This window comes from Cryptomeria japonica, chromosome 10 (assembly GCF_030272615.1).
Source record: "Cryptomeria japonica chromosome 10, Sugi_1.0, whole genome shotgun sequence".
NCBI classification, from domain to species: Eukaryota; Viridiplantae; Streptophyta; class Pinopsida; order Cupressales; family Cupressaceae; genus Cryptomeria; species Cryptomeria japonica.
In genome coordinates, this window is record NC_081414.1 from 544,944,219 (window position 1) to 544,967,091 (window position 22,873).

The following is a 22,873-nucleotide window of genomic DNA, read 5'->3' on the forward strand; positions in this document are numbered from 1 at the left end:
GTTGTTGCAACAAATATTCATTTGATGAAGTATTGTGGTAGACCTCATAACAAGATTTTATGGAAAATTCATGAATCTAACCACAAGGCAATACTTGACACAATACGGGTTAGAGTCGATCCTGAAGGCTCACTTGATTGATTCTATGGTTCAGAGTAGAATGATTTTGAGAATTTTGTATAAATCATCGAAGAATTGATCTATATTCATTTTTTGTATATATAAATGCCCATGATTTGATTTTTACAAGTTTAGGGGCATAATTTTGTATATTTAAATGGCAATGAGCTGATTTGTACATATGTACATGCCAAATTTTGTATATTAAAATGGTGATGAGCTGAATCGCACATATTGTAATGCCAAATTTTGTATAAAAGCCAATGAGATGATTTGTAAGACATTTTTTTGTATAATCAAATAGCCAAGAGTTGATTTGACCATATTTAGAGGCAAATTTTTGAATAATATGTGACAATGTTTTGTGACTATTTTGTGTCAATGTTTTGTGACTATGTTTTGAGTATATGTGATGTGTCCCTGGTCAATCATGAGCATTCTTGATTCTTGTATAATCATGGAGAATTATTTGAGTCATTATCGGGTCATAGGGGTCATAGATTGAGACTAGATACAATTTGAGCAAAAATTGTCATTGTTGTCAAAAAAATTGTCAAAAAAGTTGTCAAGCAACTTCTACATTGCGTCGGTAGGTATGACACTCGACGTTCTGATGCGTTGGGATGCACGACAGGCGCATTCCTATCATAAAACTTCCCACTTGGACGCACTCGTGACGTCAGTTTGTGCACACGATGAACTGAATCAATTCTAGCCAATCTTGCAACTTTTCATTGCATGCAACTGACGACTTTTACAGCAGGCGAAAAATGCTACTAATTGAAAATGGCTCTGAGTCATCAAAAACTGAGATAGGCCATTGTAGAGGAGCCTCACGCGACCCCATGCGATCAAATAGATCGACCATATGTGTCCTGGATTGGAAGAAACAGTCCATCAAGTTTTGACAATTTTTCCGACTCAGGGCACTTAAGAGATCGCACCGGTACGATATGACTCTCAACGTTCTAGTGCTTTGGGATGCACGACAGGGGCATGCCTAGTGTAAACCTGCCCACCCGGATGCGCTTGCAACGTCGGTTTGTGCACACAACGAACCGAATCAATTCTAGCCAATCTTGCAACTTTTCATTGCATGCAACTGACGGTTTTTGGAGCAGGCAAAAAATTGCTACTAATTGAAAATGGCTCCGAGTCGTTGAAAATCAAGATAGGCCATTGTAGAGGAGCCTCACAGGACCCCATGAGATCAAACAGATAAACCATATGTGTCCTCGATTGGAAGAAACAGTCCGTCAAGTTTTGACAATTTTTTGGACTCAGGGCACTTGAAAGATCGCACTAGTACGGAATGACTCTCAATGTTCCGGTGCTTTGGGATGCATGACAGGGGCATGCTTAGCATAAAATTTCCCACCCAAATGTGCTCGCAATGTCGGTTTGTGCACACGACAAACCAAATCAATTCTAGCCAATCTTGCAACTTTTCATTGCATGCAACTGGCAGTTTTTGGAGCAGGCAAAAAAATGCTACTAATTGAAAATGGCTCCAAGTCATCAAAAACCGAGATAGGCCATTGTAGAGGAGCCTCGCGCGACCCCACAGGATCAAATGGATCAACCATATGTGTCCTGTATTGGAAGAAACAGTCCGTCAAGTTTTGACAATTTTTTGGACTCAAGGCACTTGAGAGATCGCACCGGTATGGAATGACTCTCGACGTTCTGGCACTTTGGGATGCATGATAGGGGCATTCCTAGCATAAACCTGCCCACCCGAACGCGCTTGCGACGTCGGTTTCTGCACACAACAAACCAAATCAATTCTAGCCAATCTTGCAACTTTTCATTACATGCAACTAACGATTTTTGGAGCAGGCAAAAAAATGCTACTAATTCAAAATGGCTCTGAGTCGTTGAAAACCAAGATAGGCCATTGTAGAGGAGCCTCGCGCGACCCCACGGGATCAAACAGATCGACCATATATGTCCTGGATTTGAAGAAACAGTCCGTCAAATTTTGACATTTTTTTGGACTCAAGGCACTTGAGAGATCGCACCGGTACGGAATGACTCTTGACGTTCTGGCGCTTTGGGATGCATGACAGGGGAATTCCTAGAGTAAACTTTCCCACCTGGATGCGCTCGTGACATTGGTTTGTGCACATGATGAACCAAATCAATTCTAGCTAATCTTACAACTTTTCATTGCATGCAACTGACGGTTTTTGGAGCAGGTGAAAAAATGCTAATAATTGAAAATGGCTCCGATTCGTCAAAAACTGAGATAGACCATTGTAGAGGAGCCTCACACGACCCCACAGGATCAAATAGATTGACCATATGTGTCCTAGATTGGAAGAAACAGTCCGTCAAATTTTGATAATTTTTTGGACTCAAGGCAATTGAGAGATCGCACCGGTACGGTATGACTCTCGACGTTCTAGCGCTTTGGGATGTATGATAGGAGCATGCCTAGCATAAACCTGCCCACCCGGACACACTCGCGATGTCAGTTTGTGCACACGATGAACAAAATTTGACCATTGCGAGCATGAGGGTTCTCTCGCACCAAACACATTGTTGTTTATATTCATATTGTCGATTTTTGTTGTTTATATTCATATTGTTGATTACATATGCAAATATTCATTTAAATTTATAAAAGGGAAGCCACCAAATACAACGAATACACAATAATGAACTGAATACAAGGAGTTTTGTAGGGTTAATTCAACATTTTAGAAATTTTATCAAATCATATTCCATGATTGCAATGTTTTATATCATATATTTTTGTTGTTTATATTCATATTGTTGATTACATATGCAAATATTCATTTAAATTTATAAAAGGACAACCACAAAATACAACAAATAAAAAATAATAAACTCATTACACACTTATTGGATCGAACATCGATATTTATGTATATATATATATAAAGGCATGTATGCCAAGTCAATACAAGTATTACAAAAATGTGGCATATGCCATGTCCAAATCGATATACAATAAAAATGTAGAATATATCTACATGTATTGGTCGTTCTATGACCAAAACTAACACTATATGATCCTAAACTTGTGGTGGATCATCAAAATCAAGCCTCTTCGATGCAGTACGCGGCTCTGTAGATGGCTGTAAAACCACAATTCAAAAGCCAAGTTAGAATTCTTTTGTAGAAAATAGTTCACAATTAACAACATAACTATGCATTTAACTTTAATTCCTTTGCAATTGAAATGTAGATTACCTCATCGGCTTATCTAGGAGCTAATGTCTTCGCTCTCCTCTCCTTGTCACTCTTAGGATTTTTCTTGAAAACATATTTAAATGGATCCATGTTATGGTTGTGCCGCGAAGGGGTCTATTGTAGATTAAATGTACAATTAATACAATGTACTAACATAAATATATCAAAAACACTTAAAAGCTATAATATAGAGAACAATGACGTATATGTGCCTGAGATGCTTCTCCAATTGATTGAGGATGGCTCACCATCGATGTAGAAACTGTCGCTATTACCTATACAAAAAATATTGAAAGATTAAATATAATTAATATAATGATAAGTATTGAAGATTAAAAATAATTAATTTTACATATCAAACAAAAGTGTATCGGATCCTAAGATGCTTCTCCAATGCAAGGAGGAGGGTTCGCCATTGATGAAATAGGTATGGATATTTCCTGTATGAAAAAATTATAAGATTATAATATATCACAAGTTCACATGTACACATGCATATAATCATGAAATCAAGAAATAAAGTAGAGATACATACCTCTACCCTCTCTTGATCCGTGGGCGAATCAGGTGCATTCAACAAATCCACAAAACTCAATGGTCATTGTACATGTAAAATAGACAAAAAACACTAATCAATCTACAAACCCCAACTAATACTTGATTTCAACATTTTCAAACAATTGTACAACTAAAAATGTGTTCAGTTACCTTCTTCCCATGTTTTGGCGTCTTTGAGGAATTCTTTTTCTTAGGACGAGCCCTAGACGCGGAGGGGTACCCTAAAAAAACAAAATTAACATGAGATATTAGTACAGATAATAAATTAAACATAATTTTAAAAATCTAAAATGGAATGACTTGCATATTTCATCAAAACAATACATAAAAAGAGTTGTACAAAATATGATACCGTATAGCCTTGTAGGCCAAAATCGATCGCTTAGAGCATGATGTCATCAATCTGAGACATTTCGTCCCCTGTCAACACCTACAAACCAGAAATTGGACCAAGCATTAAAGATAGTTAGTATATCTTGTATTTTTTTGAATTCAAAGTGTACTATTCTATTTTAACATGTTACAAAATTTATACCTCATGCATCGAAGTTGCAGCTATAGTAACTAGGGGAGGTGTATAGGATACCGCTGCTGCATCCTGAAATGCATATTATTTATCTTAATTTAAATTGATGTATAAATGAAAATTCATTTATGCAATTACAAATTTAAAGTGACTGATAAATAAAATATTATGAATTCAAATCAACACACCTATGTCTGTGGCTCATGGGCAAACACCATGTCCATCAACTCATCTGTCAGCGCGACATCCTCAACCGTGTGAGTCCGAAATCTATAGCCACAAATCATGCACAGATGATATGAGGATCCATCTGCACCGGCTGCATCATCTATCCCCGAGAAACTGACATACATATGTTGGATGGGCTCTTTGTCGCCCTCTAATGGCTCATCATCCAATACAATAGGGTGTGCTAATGACGTCCCATGCTGGATGATGGCACCAGTCAATGTTGTGGCCGTCTGAAGAGTTTGTAGCTTCGTCGACTCTTTCAGCTCTAATGGGACAGCCTGATGCACCTTGGGTTTGGGTGCTAGGGGGCAGCGACTCTTCGCAGGTAATCACCTACGGGCTCCAGGTCTATCTTGGGTAGAGCCACCGCCTCTACCATGAAACTCTCTCATGTCAAAATAGTTTGGCCGCACATTGAGCACAAACTCACAATATATTTTTCTCAAAAAATATAATGGCACCTCATATTTATTACAAGGTGGATCATCAAAGACCATCCACCACCTCTGCCAAAAAAGATTCTTCATCTGCACATTGGTACACCAATGTATGGGAAACCTCTTTGCATTAAAAGGTAATGACTCACCAGTTTTGGGATCAACAAAAGGGCACATATTTGTTGTTTAGTAATATTTTTGTTTTTTACTCCATCATATGATAGCCCATTGGCATAGAATTGACGACACCAATCCCTAAAGCTTCCCCATTTGGTAATTTCTATGGAAACAACTATGGCACCACTAGCTAATGTTTCTAGGCTAGTGGTGAGGGATTGATGATAGTCAAGTTCATAAGTTTTCAATTTAACAATCAGTCTATTGATTTTAGACGTATTTTGTCCTAACTGATTAATTAATTCTTCCTGTATTTCGGGTGTGCAGTCAAAAGGAGGAATTGGGGGTTGTTCTTGTGGGTTTTCAGGAGGTGCATTTGGTTGTTCTTGCGGGTTTTCAGGAGGTGCATTTGGTTGTTCTTGTTCTGGATTAGAAGAAACTGGTTTTTGAAACAAAAAATGAAAAAACCTAATCAAAATTAATGAAATTAAATTCAAAATGTAAAACAATTGCATAAACTGGAAAGAAAGACAAAAATAAATAAAAACTAACCTTGATCCATAGCTTGGAGGACAAATCTAGCACCTCATTCGCGGTTTAGGAGAGGAAATAGGGAAAAAACAAAGTTAAAAACGCGCTATTCACGAGTAAATGAGACCCAGTTTTTTTTTTTAACTTTTTTTTACCAGGCACTGCGTATGCAGTTTTATTTGGATTATTAGTGCATACTCGCTCATTTTCCTATGGGCAACACGTACGCGCTCATTTTTCTAGGCATAGCGCGTATGCACTCATTTTCCTAAAAGCAGCGGGTACGCGCTCATTTTCCTAAAAGAAGCACATACACGCTACCTTTTCTAGGCTCGGGAAGAACAAACCTAAGCGCGTACGCGAGAATTTCAAATTTTAAAACTGCGTACGCGCTACTTCTTTTTCCATATTTTTTTTGGGTGGTGTCCACTTTTCTGACCACCATCTTTGTGCACACGCCCTTGATTGAGTAAGGGTTAGGATTGGTTGAGGAAGTGTTGATCCTCAATCCATGTGCTCTCTTTTAAGCCAATCAAATGTTGACAAGTGTCAACAAGGGAAGGCTTGAGAGGAGAGGGGGACAAAGCATTAAATGCTTGAAGAGACATGAAGGTTACCATGGATGGTTAGGTTAATGGATAAAGATTTTACCCAAGGTTTAAAGGAATGTGCAAGGGTAAAAGGGGTAGATTGGTCAAAGCCTTTAAGGCTTGAGGGGACTCGAGGGTTACCATGGATGGTTAGGTTAAGGGATAAGCATTTAACCAAGGGTTGGGGGAATGAGCAAGGGTTAAAGGTGGGTTATATTAGTCAAAGACCCATGTGGGTTTGCTTGTGGAAGGAAAAAGGCCTTTAATGCTTTGTAAGAGCCTTTAGATATTTTGAGAAGTGACTCTTCCCTAATATCTTGGTTTAGGAATGTGCAAACACTTAGAGGGTGATTAGTCTAATAATAGGGGTTTAGACATTATTAGAAGGAGGGTTTAACTTGCAAATTACATTTTCTAGAAAGTGCAAGTGGGTGAGGGATTTAGGAATTTAAATAAATATTTATTTATATAAATGTGAGGGATGAGATTTTAGGGATTTAAATAAATATAAATATTAATTTATTTAAATGTGAGAGAGGGTATTAATTAAAAAAATATGCTTTATTTATTTAATTATTAGTCAAAACATGGTTTAATAAATTAAATCAAATAAATTGAATAATTGATTTAGTTAATAGAAGAACATAGCTAGACTGAATTAATTAAATATGAATTAAATTAATTTCCAAAAAAGGGAGAAAGGATTAATTAAATGTGAATTCAATTAATAGTTGGATTAATGATAATCAAACAAATATAAAATTCATTTAATTAAGTGCACAAAATTAGGTATTTACAATTACAGTACACTTTCATAGTTTCCATGAATAGTTTTGAAGCATCAAGCTCCTCCATGTGTTTGAAAGTATGTATTACACATCCCATGTCATGCTTCATGTTGGGACCTCCAAAATTTGGCTAAATTCTAGAGGGCCCATGTAAAATTTTACCTAATGCACTTACAATGTACCCCTGCAGAACAAGCCTAAGAAGCTCAGTTTAAGAGCTTATATTTTGGTTCCTATGAATTGTCATGAAAGACCCCTTTGGGTAAGTGTTAGACACCTATCATAGATGCCATGTATCCATTTGTAGCCTCCTTGGATCAGATTTATGTGTTTTTTATGCCCTTGTTTGGAGGTCTAGAAGTTGGTTTGTTGATTTGCATCAGTTTTAACTTTTCGAGGAACCCTCTTTGAGGCAATGCATCTTTGCACTAGTTGAAGATTATGCCAAACTAATGCTTTTCCATGATTCTCTGCAATTTTATGAAGCCCCATGTCAATTGGCAAGGCCTCGTGAGTCCATTTGATAATTTTTTTAGGTTGATTCCATTTGCAAAAAGTTCAGATTTGTAGGCTAAACAGTGTAAATTTGTAGTTTGTAGCCCTGCATTTGAATTTTTATTTGGCAACCTGTTGACCTTCATATTAAAGTGAATGTTTTCCGGCATTATCTATAATATTATCTACCTCGTCATTTGCTATTTTTTCAGAGCCTGTTTCAAATGCACTTTGTCAAGGTTTCAAAATCAGTATGCTCAGAATTTTCAAAGGCAAGTTTGAGGGTCAGTATTTTGCACATGTGATCAAATTAGGTCAAGCCCTCTTGCACACCTTTTTAGGGTATCCAAATCTACCAGTGTGCCAATTGGCAGCCCTTGAAACCGAGTTTTGATATTTTTTCCAATCAGTGATTGAAGATGTTTCAAGCTAATTTGACAGGTGCACTTTCTAAAAACAGCTGAGTGGGCAACTTCGCAGATTAAAATCTTTCGTCCCAAAAATCATTTTGAGAATCTGTCTGGTGTTTTGGATTCCCCATATTACTTGAAACTGAGTTTTGATATTTTTTCCAATCAGTGATTGAAGATGTTTCAAGCTAATTTGACAGGTGCACTTTCTGAAAACAGCTGAATGGGCAACTTCGCAGATTAAAATCTTTCGTCCCGAAAATCATTTTGAGAATCTGTATGGTGTTTTGCATTCCCCATATTACATTTTTCCAATGTGCCAGATCTCAAGACTTGATGAGGTGTTTTGACAAGTTTTTAAGGCCAGGTTTGGGAGCTACTTAGGTGACTTGGTCAGAGGTCGAAGGTATGGAATGTCAAATTTAATGAGTACCCGCTCAATATTTCATATTCAGAATGCATCCAAACGAGGTTTCAGACCATTTTACCAGCTCAGTTGCTCAGAAACGAAAAAAAAAATTAGTCGGGCCCACCTTGGAGCCTGACTGATGACGGGGTCCACTGAAACAAATCAAAGCGAGTTGAAGGAGGATGTATTATTTAAATCATCTTGATTTAAACAATAATATATATTGAGTTGTCTTAAATGAGAAGATTCAAATCAATTTTTTATGTGAGTAATAACAATCAAGTTCGTTATTTGGGTCTACTCAAGGGAGAGCAATATTCTACTTAAGACAATAAGTGTGGAAAGAGCATATGAAAAATCATTTTTATAATGATTTAAATTTGAATGAAATTGATCTCATTGCCTCCAAAATTCATATGGGGCCCACGAGGGATATGTAAAGAAAATAAAATTAAAAACTTTTGAAGGGCTAGGGGGCAATAATCTCTTCCCATGAAGCAAATGGACAAATAAAATATAAGGAGATGAGAAACTTTATTTCTACCCGCATAATATTTGGAGCTAGGAAGGACGCCCTTCTTTATCCGTAGGGCATTTCATGAAGGCTGTGTTATGGTGTGGGTTGGCGGAGGAGAGAATTTTCATTCTCCTCTGCCACCCAGCAATACATTTAGAGGCGTGAAATAGAAGGTGCAGGTTGGCAGGAAGGGAGAGTTAGTCTGCCCGCCATCCCGCAGCCTTAAGGCATGAATCCAGAGCACACTGCAAGGCAAGCAAAGGCAGAGAGAAGCCCATTTCCCACTATCCCACTGTTGACCCCGTTTTGACCTTGATGCCAAAAAGTGTACATCGTGGCTAATCTTAATCATGGTTAAGTTTGACTCCTATCTGGCATTATGGGTGGTTGCGTGGCAGTAAAAGGTGAATGAGTATGTTATTTGACTGAGCGCTTATGTCACTTGGAAATTATGATCCACGTGGTGGGCAATGTGATATGGATTTCAAATGAGTTTCCTTTTTCATTTACGGATGCTAAGTCTTGGTTAAGCTTGGAAAAGAGAAGTTTGGTTATGTTCACATTCCTTTCTACATTCTTCAAACCCTAGCTACCACTGTGTCTTATGCTGTGAATGCGGAACGTTTCTTTGAGTTTGCTCATGGGTTTTTGATATGTTTACCAGTTCAGTGCAAGTTTTCTGTTGATAGAATTCTTGACTCTGTTCTTTGGAATAATATGGAGTTTTTATGTGGATTCTGCTGCCGCATTTCTACAGGTGTTTTTGTGGTCTTCAATGACAGGTATTATCTACATCTTTACTATCTTTTTCACAAGAGCAGATTAAAGAACGATATGAAGAAAGCATTTTTTTTATTCTCTGGTGGTTTTCGAATCAGTTATGGTAAATATTTTTCTGTTCTTTCCGTTTTTTGGAAATGAAAAAATGAAAGAGTTTTTTTGTGTTTTATCTTCTGTCAGTTGAAGAAGAGCTGTTTTTTAAAAAAAGAAAAAAAAAACAGTTGATGTAACTGTGTATTGTAAAATAGTTTTTTTGTCTAACCCTAACGTGGGTTTAGAAACTCTACTTCGAGAGTTTCTCATGAAGATTTGTTTTTTTGTTTTGGGTATAAAAACAGTTTTATACAGAACAGTTTTTGAGGAGATATACAGCGAGAGGAGTGTGAATAAAGTGATAGCATTTGTTAAAAAGAAGAAGTGTTGTAGTTTACCAGAGATAGTCGAGGGTTTTTGAGAATCAATACTCTGTTTTTGTTGCAGAGTACATGAGGTTTTATTGTTCGAAATTATTTTGTTCAGAGATTGAATTTTTTCTCTCTTATAGTGTTGATTTCATCCTTGAAGAATATTATTGCAAAATTTTTAGAATGAATCATCTGTATAGACTGGTAAAATATTCTCGCTCCAATCCCTGATGGTTTTGTGACTGCAAGATTTAAATGCATGCATAAAATCACCAGTGGCTGTAGCTCGAGTTGAAATATTTATTGGATAAGAAGAGGGGTTGGTGCTCCTTGAAGCCTTGTGGTTTCTAAATCTTGTGAACTGAGTTGGTGCTCTTTGAATTAATATAAGGGATCTTACCGAGTGGTTTTTCTACCCCAGGAGGGTTTTCCACTCATGAAAACTATGGTGTTATGTGCATTGTCTTGTCTCATTTTGTTTTACTAGTTTATGCTCTGATACGTCATATCTTTAGCTCTCTTTATTTCATACTCTGTTTTGTTGAGTTTATGTAATGCAATATTTGAAGTACTCATTTAGATGTTTCATGTTTGTGTAAAAGATTCAATACCATTCTTATTTTTGAAAAGTCTGAATCAAGTGTTTCAGTTGATTCTATTGTTTATTTCATGCTTCATTAATGTATTTCATCAAGGTGTTAAGTCTCAGTCATCTGTGCATTTTGTGAATTAAAATTGTCAAGTTCATTAAAGTATATCTTGTTAAAATTTGTAACACTCTGATTCACCCCCCCCCTCTCAGAGTGTTTCCACTTCCAACACCCACATGGTGGCAAGGGTAAAGAAAGGTATTGCAGCGGGCAACACAAAGCAAAACACAGTGATATGATATGAGCTCGGTGGTGAAGCAGAGCTGGGATCGATGGTTTCTCTCGATGCTAATTGTGAGCAGTGTATACAAAGAAAAGGCATGGTTTGCAGTATTCGACAGGGAAATAAATGCTAGGTGCTTCATTGCTTGAGGCGCTAGATTGAACTGAAATTTTTGAATGCCTACATAGGTCATCACCTTGATGCTAAACTGACACAGAAAAAACTGAAGATGAGTTCGCCAAAAGCAAGAGATTATGCACAGAAACAACAACTTGTGGACATGGGTAGCATGCGTACTCATTGCGCAGAATGTCTATCAAAGTCTTTACAGATATGAAGAACGCATAATATGTCCATATTGATGTCATTCATTATTGTTGTGGTCAAAAGTAGGCAATGAATGCTTCTAGTGACGATGTTACTAGATTTTTGATAAGCGATGTACGCATACCATTTTGTTCATTACTGAGAAGTCAAAGATGGTAACAAGGATGAGGATCCACATTCTGCACATGTATGAAGAGCTGGGTAGATAGCAAATCTTATGGGACAAAAAGCCTCATATTCAAAACAGGCATACACGCAAGTTTTGTGCCTACCACAAACAACCTGTTACAAGTGATAGCATCGAATGGAATGGGTAAACTCATTCGCATGAATTAGGGGAAGATGAATAGACATCACAATGGAGAGTGATATGCAAATAAAGCTATGAGATACTGCTTATTGCTAGACAAATCTCGTCCATCGACGATAGTGTTGCTTGCTGAACCGAAGCATTGAAGATATCGGACTTGCTGAGTGTTGTAATAGAATGCCCGATGGACCAGCTGTGGTGTGGGATATCTTTCCTGGGCGCCTGTATATTGTGTTTGAAATAAGATGTGAAGTAATCTGGACCATGCAACTATTATGAAGACAAATGGATTGAAGAGATTCATGGAAGCGGTGAAATTGTTTAAGTGAGCAGGATGAAAGGAGCTCATGTATATGTAAAAGACAGAATGCATGTCAAAAAAATTATTTTCACCTAGGGTTTGATCAAAGAAGAGAGAACAATGTGCAATAAATCAAATTGGTTTACTCTAGCGGGCTTTATTCCTTGAGAAATTCGATGACAAGTAATATAAAAAGGTAAAACGCCCACTTTCGAAATATCAAAGGGTGAAATGCAACAGTAAGTTGCTCTCTGTGAATTTGGAATTATTCACAAAGTGGGGAACACTGTTTTGGTTAGAGATGAGTCGCCTAAATTTTATTTTTAACCAAGGAGAGAAATATTTTCATCAGAGGTAGAGTCTACAGAGAAAATGACTTTCATACCCAAAGACGAAATCTCCTATTTCAGATCAGAAGGAAAATGGGCAAGAAGTTAAAGTGACAGCCGACAGGTCATCCATCGAAAAGGGGGCTTTTCCATTTTTGAGCAAAGAGAGAATCCATGCCAAAAAGTCAGCTTTTTTCCATCCAAAGGGGGCAATTTTTATTTTTAGGTATGAGATAGAAAGTGGCCCCTGGCTCATTGAGGAAATTTTCAGTCAAAGCGGCAGAGGTAAATGTGACAAATGATTGCAGGGTTGTTTTTCCAGGTTTCTGAGGTGTCACTTTCATATTCAAAGTCCATATCATAAGCAATTTTGGGAGGAGAAAAGTGCGGATTTTGATTTTTAAAACTAGAAGAAGACATGCGACTTTCTGGAATCTTTTAGGGATTCATTTTAGGGTTTTCTTCTTGCTATTTAATTGCTTTTCCTCCTCATTTTGAAGGGTTTCGGTTTTACAAAACATTGTAAAGGATTTTGTAAGGTGTTCTTAGGTTAAGCCAGGTATATGGAAGTTGGCCCAATGTTGTGAAGTTTTTTGTGTTTTCAAATGTAAACTTCTTTGAGTGAAATAATCAAGTATTATTTTCATTCCTTAGGCACATTTATTCTTATGAGTTGTATTTTTTGTGATTGCTTTCTATCCAAGGGATAGACTAAGTGTTTTCTTGAATACAATGAGATTTTTGTGTTTTCAAATGGATTTATAAGAATAGTTATTTGATATTGTCTTAGTGGTCTTGTTATTACAAGTTAATAGCATCTAGAAGATCTTCAAGATATGCTTGAATGTAACAGCATAGGTGGCTTTTCATGCAACTATGTTGCCCTCTCTTTGGCACTGGTCAATGCTTTGCATGTTCTGGTTCAGCTGGTCCTATTTATTCTCTAATATCATTTCCTTTATGTTTTAGGAGTAGGATTAGTTTAGTTTTTGTTCTCAATACTTTGAAGAGCAAATGGGATTATGCTCAGGTTTTGGTGAAATATAAAACACCCATTATCATGCATCTGAGAACTATCCGCTTTTGAATAGGTCTTCTTTTTAGTTTATATAAGTTTATCATTTTCACACTAGCATTAGGATCACCCTCCTGAGACTTGTGGAGCTCGAAGAGTAGAAGGCTTGCATAGCCTTGTTCAATTACATTTTCTTGTCTTCAGTCTGTAGATAGTGTTGATTTCATGTCCTAGACTACCAATCCCATAGTCTGGAGTTGTGTATCTCCTTAGGACTAAAGGTAGCAAGAAAAATCGCTAACACTTGACATATGCACTCTTTAAAATAGATCAATTTAAATTACAAGAAAATCAAAAGCACTAACTGACCAACTAGCTAAACAACCAGCCTCAACCACTAAACATGTTCTTTCTTTTATAGGATCAAGCTCAGACAAAACAATGAAATGTAAGGTAAAACCATGTGCCTCAAAACCATTGACCCCAACATTTACTATTTGGTACTATGTTTTCTAAACTTTAATGTCTTTCCTATGTGCAACCCACACATAAAATATCTGACCAATGCTACATACAACTTTACAAGTGGACATTCCAACTAAATAAAAAAAAACTTTACAAGTGGACTAAAATAAATATTTAATGTGGCTAAACACACCACATCGAGATGCACCACAAATAAATATATATTTTATACAATTAAATAATTATTTCTTGTGCACGGTGCATAATACCCTTTTCCTAACACGCCTTTTAAGTTTTTATTTGCTAATAGAATAAATTCATAACATATAATTTTTTTTCCAAAAACATTTTCCCATAACTATTCACAACTAAAATAATGTTAACTAGCTTTTGTAAAAATTTATAATATCTTTAATATGCTTTATCTATTGTATCATGTAGCCATGGACTTTTAGCAATGGTAGAGAACTCACAAGAGATGGACATCTATAAGGTTGCTTGGTTTCCAAGTATCTTTAGTCATTCCCACGTATTCAATGAAGAGACTAGATTTTGCAAGATAAAAAAACCTTCAAATTTTTAGACAAAACACTATAAATTTAATTGATTGCAGAAAATTACCATTTCAAGCTCTTGAGAGGATAATAATTAATTTATTTAAAATAGATAATTAATTCACATTAATTAAATAACTAGCAATCGCACCTTGGGGTGCAATGGGTACACCGAAGATGTGGAGAAGGGCACTTGGGGAAAATTTTGGTCTATTTTTTGCACACATTTGTGTAGTACATGAGGTCGATTGGTACAACATTTTGAAAATTATATTGTTTGTGCAACAAAGGTCTTAATGGGAAAGTGATAGCTCAAAATCTACTACACATCTACTTAGAAGGAACCAAATGTAATTGAAACAAAACCTTTGAATGAAGAAGATAATAGAGTTTAATAACTAATAGGATCATTTTATCTTTGCATTTGGAAGACAGGGAGAGCAAGGGAGAGATATGAATATAAAGAGGCAGAGATAGAGGGGGAAGAGCAAGAGAGATAGGATTAAGGAGATAGAGATAGGGGATAGAGATAGAGATAGAGAAGAAGATTGCTATATATATGTAGATGGATATGGAATGGACATGAAGTGAGATATGAAGAAGAGAGGGGGAGATAAAAAAGAGAGGAGAGAGATATATAAAGAAGGATGGAGAGAGAGAATGAGAGAGGGAGATATAGAAATATAAAGATAGAGTTAGGAAGTAGTAGAGAGAGAGAGAGATGGAGAAAGGGAGATATATAGGAGTAGGAGAGAGAGAGAGAGAGAGAGAGAGATCTTAAAGGAGTTACAAAATAGAAATCAAAGTAGGGGGAGGGTTGTTAAGGAGTAGTTATATAATAATTTTTTTGAAAAGCTAGACAAAAAAGTTGCATGATAGAAATGGATGATAATATGTTGTAACAATGTTATTTATTTATTTATTTGATATGATTCCACAAACAATTAAAAAATTATATCAAAGTAATTAGAAAAAGAATATAAGATAAAAATCAAGGGGAGGTAGGGTTAGGAGTTATACATTTAAAATTAGATAGATATTTAATAGAAAAATAACTAAATACATCTTCTTCAAATTCTAAACAAAATTAAACAATCTTAAAAATATAATTTATTTTTTAAATAATTAATATATTATTTAAAAAATTGTAAAATTAAATAATGACATTATTAAATTTTCTATATTAAAAATTAAAATTAAAATATATTATATTATTAAATTACACAAATAGAAATTAAACCCATTACGCTAATCGAAACTCGAAGTTAACTAAAACAAATATAAACCCATGTCCTTATGTGTGAAAATAAATGCTTCTAAGTAAACTAATATTTTAATATAAGTATAAATTATCACATTTTCATATATTTTTTGTGTTTATGTATTTGCATGCATATAAGAAACTACTTCACTATTAAAATTTAAAAAAATTAATAATTTAAAATTAACAGATTAATAATAAATAGCAAAGTATATAAAAAGTGTATTAAGTTAATAAACAATTAAAATAATTAATATAAATAAATAAAATATAAAAATATAATTTAACTTAATATAATATACCTTTCATTATAATATAAAAAACTAATATAATTTAAAATTATATTAAATATATTATCATAAAAAATATTTAATTGAACTACACTAAACTATATATTTTATTTTAATACACTATTGCTAAAATATGTAATAAACTAAAAAAAAAAATTCTACGTCAAAACTTAGTCTAACATTACCTATACATGACAAAAGAATATGAATAGTAAACAAAACTTAAACTACAATAGAAGTTTTTTAATTGGCTAACAAAGTCTAAGTCAGATTTAATTCGATAGTGGAAAGGACTAAAATGGAAGTGTATAATAATAATATATATAATATATATATATATATTATTGATAATCATTTATGATGAATCAGTGAGACCACATTTTTTAGGGGTCTCATCCTCAGTTGTTACGTCATTCATAAACCCTCAACAGTGCAGAATCGCGAGCAAGGTAGCCCAGTAGGGACCACGAACCAATAGAGGTGAAACACAGGCCTACGAGGAACAGGGTCTGCGAGCACACCAGCCCAGCACCGCAAGGCATGAAAGACCCGTGTGGGTCCGCGAGCACACAGTAATTTAATAAAAAAATATATTAAATTACTCTGTGCAATCAAACTTTTTTGTGATTTAATATGTGTCTGACATGTTTCGTAAATGTACCGGCTTTGGGAAACAGTTTCCACGGATGAGTAATGGAAGGAGAGCGGGATAGTGAAGAGTGAACAGAAACATGAAAAAGTGATCGAGATTAATGAAGAAAAACGAATGAACATGATTAATGCAATCGTCTTGCATTATTTTTAAGCGATTTTTATCCCAAATACTTCAAATAGGATATGCCTTCGACATAATAATAAATATTTAATTAATTGATCAATAATAAATAATTAATGATACGATGATTATAGTATAATAATAACAATTGATAATCAACAATTAGAAGAAAAACTTTAACATCAAAAATTATATTAGCACTTAGATGCTTGCTTTTTATTGTCAGTTATCTAGACAAATATCAAGAACGAACTAGAGATTGTTTGTCAATAAAAGGCAAATCATTGGGTGGAATCAAAAATTCTCATGTTCCCTATAAATGATTGATAATTGGAGAGGAATTTCAAGCATATGCAAACAAAAATAGGTTGAGATCATCAGAAAATATGTCCAAAATGTGAATTGAAGTCAAAACACTTTATGATATAAACATTATCCTTAAGAATGAGGCAACCTTCTCTCTCAAGTATGATGAACTGCATATTTGAGTAAAAAAAGGAGGATCACAATAAATTGATATTGAGACCATATCAAGTTTAGTTACATGGCGGAAGGGTTTTTGATTTAATGACAAAGTCCATATTGTAGCCATCTGAAAAACCCTCAAGAAAAGTAATTCTCCAAGTTGCGCCCAATTATGCAGCTTTAGTAGCCTGGTTAAAATAAAAAATATACACTTAGATCTGAGAATATGACCCTTTTAAATTTCTTGGTTTGCTTGGCTCACCAATGATCACCACAGGAACATTGTCCATTTGTGAAATGATGGAACCGAATGCCATCCCTCAAAATAACTTCTCTTCCAGCAATTTTGGAAATGAATTTGATGGCCGAATGGCAATCACCACATACTCTAAGGTTTTTAATGACACGAATAGGTTTCATGGGAGAGGTGTTGATAAGCCCAAATACAACAGCCAGCTTCTCACTGTGATAGCCAAGAATATGTTCCTTTTGTTCCTCCTCAACATCATGCAGTGCAAAGTCTGTGTCAGGCACATAACCTGTCTCCTTCATCTGCCCACATAATCTCTCCAGCTCTGCATAAATTTCCTGTGTTTGTGGGTGTGATCTATCTCCAACAACAAAAGCATACATCTTATTGTTCACTTCAATCCAACTGCTTCCTGGTGTCTTTATGACACCCCTTTCTTTCATCAATTTCCGCACTTTTCCTACATTATCCCACCTGCCAGCTGCTGCATATATGTTGGACAAAAGAACATAATGCCCAGGACTTTTAGTATCTGACTGAAACAAAAATTCTGCAACACGTTCTCCTAATTCTATATTGGAACAAATTCTACAAGAAGCCAACAAAGATGCCCATACAGTAGCATTAGGCTTTACTGGCATATTAGTAACCAAGTTGTATGCCTCATACAAATGGCCAACACGGCCAAGGAGATCAACCATACAACAGTAGTGTTCTTTTGCAGGAGTAACATGATAAGATTCGTTCATAGAATTGAAATATTTCCAGCCATCATCCACAAGGCCTGCATGGCAGCAAGCTGAAAGAACTCCAATAAATGTGACATGATTTGGCTTCATATGTAAGGATTTCATTTTTTCAAAAAGCTCTAAGGCTTCCTTCCCAAACCCATTAACAGCATTCCCTACAATGATTGCATTCCATGAGACTACATCCCAAGCAGGCATGTTGTCAAACACAATCTGTGCATCTTCTATACTTCCACATTTTGCATACATGTCTACTAGGGAATTTCCAACAAGAGTATCAGACTCAAACCCACTTTTAATTATATCTTCATGGACAGCCTTGCCATGTTCCAGAGCTGCTAAATTAGCACATGCAGGAAGGACACTCACAAAAGTGACTCCATTTGGTTTCATGCCCATCATTCGCATCTCTCGAAAGAGCAGCAATGCTTCACTGAAGTTCCCATTCTGTGTATGACCTGCAACTATTGCATTCCATGAGATCACACATCGGTTTGGCATTCGTCGAAACAGATCAAGCGCCTTCTGAACATGCCCATTCTGCACAAATCCTGTAATCATTGTATTCCATGAAACCAAGTCTTTTTCAGGCATTTCGTCGAACAGTTTCATGGCCTCCTCAACTCTTCCACTCTGTGTGTACCCTATAATCATTTGGTTCCATGAAACCATATCTGGATGAGATATTTCCCTGAACAACTCCATGGCCTTGTCGACAAGATCACTCCGTAGAAGTCCTGCAATCATTGCAGTCCACGAGAACACATCTCGTTCAGGCATTTTCTGAAACAACTTCAGAGCTTCGTCAACCTGCCCATTCTCTCCAAATCCATCGATCACTGTATTCCACGAGAAGACATTTGGTTTGGGCATTCTTTGAAAGATCCCCATTGCCTCCTGCATATGGCCATTATATGCATAACCTGAAAGCAAGGTATTCCACAAGACAGTATCTCGCTCTTGTATTTTGTCAAACACTTTGCGTGCCTCCTCTGTTCTGCCACACTTGAAATACATATCAACCAATGCACTGGCCACAAAAACATCATGCTGAAACCCATTTCTAACGATAAACCCCTGTAACTCTTGGCCATAATGTAAGGCTTCCAAGGCAGCACACGCTGGCAAAACACTTGGAAATACGAATCGATCTGAAGAAATACCCGATCGTTGCATTTGGTAAAACAGTGCCAAGGCATCCCAAGGCCGAGCATTTCTGGAATAAGCTCCCATTAACGCAGTCCAAGTCACAACATTTGATTCAGACATGTTTTCAAACACTTGGCGGGCATCTTCGAGACAGAGGAACTTTGTATACATTATGACAAGTTTGGTATCTAAATGGACATCTGGCTTAAACCCAGTGATAATGATGTGGGCATGTACTAATTTGGCCTCCGGCAGGGCCTTGTTGTGGATGCAGGCCTGTAAGAGAGAGGCATACACAGAGTCATTCGGTTCAGGGATAAAATTTAAAACTTCCAGAGCCTCATTCAACCACCCCTGCTTACACAGTGCTTTCAGCTTTCCCACACAGCTTTGCTCAGCATTATAATTACCTGCCAACTGAATATGGTTGTCAGGCCTCGCTATAGCATTGGTCATGAAAGTGGGCTTGACAGAGTTGAGTACAGCCACTGTTTTGTGATTGCATAGTCGTAACATTGCTGCTTGCTATCACTTTTCACCAAATTCATGGCGGGTATGAAGAAAATATGATTAGCAATGGCTGAAAATAAGGTAACGGGAATTGCCTCGATTATCTCCTTATTGGAATTCAATTTATGCGCAATGGTTTTATTTGAGTTCAGGCAAACAGTCGAGAGAATCATGCTCGTCTAGCTTCAATGCTACAGATTGTTTGTATTTGACCTCACCTCTAGTCTATACCTGGTTTGTGACTGACATTTTAAATCTTTGAACATGCTATTGCTCACTCTACATGGTTGATTTTGTAAATTGATTTGAAAATTTTCTCTCTTATCCGCGTTTCAGAAATTTGGGGACTGCAAATTGCATGGGTTAAATAAACTAGATCCATGTTCAAAATGTTGTCTAAAGATTTTATAATTGAAAATAAAGAAAAGGGGAGTTTGTATGTTTTTAAGTACATGATTTATTAAGTTGGAAATTTTGAAGGTCGAATTAGGTCAGGTTTGATTCTTGCATGAATTATAAACAATGGGACAAATAAATCATTGATGACCAAAATTACATAAATTGATTTAGCATTTAGCATATCGAATGCATATAAAGGTTTGATCTATTAGTGCAAATATCAATTCCATTTATATAGGAAGGATCTCAAAAAAATTTGATTAAAATTTTAATTTTAAAAGAATTCTCTAGCATAACTTAGGGCTCTATTATAATGGCAAATCAATTGGTGATGTAATGCCCCAAGCCAATCATGTTGGCATTGTGTTGTCATTGATGTCAACCGGTATAACATAAAACAGGACAACCGGTATGGGAAAATAGTTGATATGTTGTTAGTGATATAAACCGGTAGTGTGGACAGTGAAGCCAACAATTAAGCATGTTGAAGTAACTGTTTTACATGTCAGTATTGGGAAGAAGGAACCGGTTTGTGAGTATGCATGCTGATGTTGAACAAGCATGATAGAGAAGTGACCAGTGAGTGATGAGAACCGGAAAGCGTGTGACCGGTAGAGCTTGTTGCAGTATGATCTAATGAAGGGTTAGCAGTGCAACCGGTATGCTAGTGTGAGGTCATCTGGCAAGACTCCCACCAGATGAAGTGAAGGTTGACAGAAAGTGTGATGCTTCAGTGAGAAAATATGACATATGGAAAAGGTATTGAGACATATGTCAAGTTGGAGATGTATCCTCTCCTTAATGAAGTCACATAATTACCGACATGTGACATAGATCTTCCTCCATCGGTGTTTTGTAGTTGAAGTGCAGTTGTCTACTCTTCCCACTGGTAAGTGACAATACCTTGCTTATCCCACAACATGCATCATGACTATTCGGGATAAGATAGTCAAAGTAAGCAAAGGCAGGATATTGGATGCATAGACCAGATGACCAAAGTGGAAGATGAGGAAGCATCCAGAGGATGAGATCAGAGACGTACACCAGATCAACATGTGAAGTCAAGATGTGTTGCAGGGACAGAGAAGGAAGTGTTAAGAGGATGGGTTTGCCATCTTGGCAAACCGGTTGAGAGGAGAACCTGTCAAATAAAGATAAGGCTTTGCAGTTGCACACATGGAGTGACTAGGATGCAGATGGTGAAAAGGTCCTGCCACAGATGCATAGTTGTTGGGGTTGATGGCATGAAGACATCATGCATATTACCGGTATGAAGGTATAAACATGTCAACCGATAAACAAGGTGGTTACAAGTATGCAGCAAAGAGTCAAGAGGCAAAGTGGAGTGCTCATAATTAGGTGGTAAGGTACATGATGACTCACCATGGATATCTATTGTTGGTCAACAAGGTGATGATCGGTAAATGTGATGCGTCGATTGTGCAAGAGACTGTATCGAAAAATGGTTAACTGGTAAGGTGAGGTGTACTGGTAGGATTAGATGACTGGTAGGTGTGCACCGGTTATGTGTTTGGTCGGTGATCCTGTCTGGACCGACACAGAGGTCTAAGTTGGTGAATACCAACAAAGATGCCATGTAGAGTTGAAGTGGCAAGCATGCAGAGGTCGGTGAAGTGTCGTGTCGGTGAGGTTGTTGGTGTTGGTTGACATTAAATGTCGACTGCGTAAATCACGGGTTGATGACAGTGGTTTGCGGCTCGAAGCAGAACGATAGATTGAGATCAAGATTGGTGATGCAAGGATCAATGAAGGGCGCCTTGTTGTAGATCGAATTTGGTGGAGAAACCAGAGATATCATTTATGGTGAGTTGACCAAAACATCAAGCCGACAGACAAGTAGTAGCTTGCTAAGTTTAGTAAATGTGCACTGGAAGACACGATAATGGCGGTGATGTGCAGACTGTCATCTTTGAGACAAGATCTAAGCTGAATTGATACACCTCGAAGGTGGTGGAAGAAATCCTAGCACGCAAATGTTTGAACTCAAGTTTTGGCGGGGAAACTTGACTATATATGTGCAGACTGAAGAATGAGAGATTTGATGATGATGGAGATAGAGAAGGAGGGCATGAGCGTGTGAGTAGACTGGTCAAGTGAAAATAGCAGAAGATCAAAGTGACTCAGTGTAAGGAAGACACAACCAGAAAAATGGTTTGGTTGAGGCTTAACCAGTAAGGTCAAAAGCACCCAGCAAGCTGCAAAAGAAGCAAAGTGAAGAAGTGAACTGGTGGTGTTCAAGCCAACAAGAGGATAGCATAGAGTGAAGGGGTTGTGAGCGTGTTGTAGAGAAGATCCAGCAGGCACAGGACAAAGAAAGGCTGAACCAACAAGTTGAGTAACCGACAGTCAAGTGCAGAGTCTGGCAAATGAACAACCAGTAGAATCCGAGTTAGCAAGTGATATTGGGGAGAAGGAGAAGAGATAGAGAGAAAAGGGAATCGATGACCAGTTGTAGAGACAGAACGAGGCAGTAGTGAATGAGACAGAGTGTGAACCAATAGAGAGGAGGCTGAGTAAAGACTGAAGATACTACCAGTAAAGCTGAGGAGAAGGGAAGTCGGTAGAGAGATTATTCATGAGTGGTTACAGAACACATTTGTAACCAAGCTATTACTTTTGTATTTGATTATATTCATTGTAGATCACTGGGTTGGTGCTCGGTGTAGGGGTTGTAGCTCCTGTGGGTTATTTCCCATAA

The 22,873-nt window shown here is 36.7% G+C and overlaps 1 protein-coding gene across 1 annotated transcript; it reads right to left on the reverse strand.

Moving 5' to 3' along the window:
- Positions 1–17,003: 17,003 nt before the first annotated feature.
- LOC131060768 (pentatricopeptide repeat-containing protein At1g09410, mitochondrial) lies at positions 17,004–20,117 on the reverse strand. The gene has a single exon (XM_057994153.2). It carries the CDS (start codon positions 19,759–19,761, stop codon positions 17,356–17,358), a length of 2,406 nt encoding a protein of 801 aa, XP_057850136.2. The 5' UTR covers positions 19,762–20,117; the 3' UTR covers positions 17,004–17,355.
- Between the last annotated feature and the right edge of the window lie 2,756 nt (positions 20,118–22,873).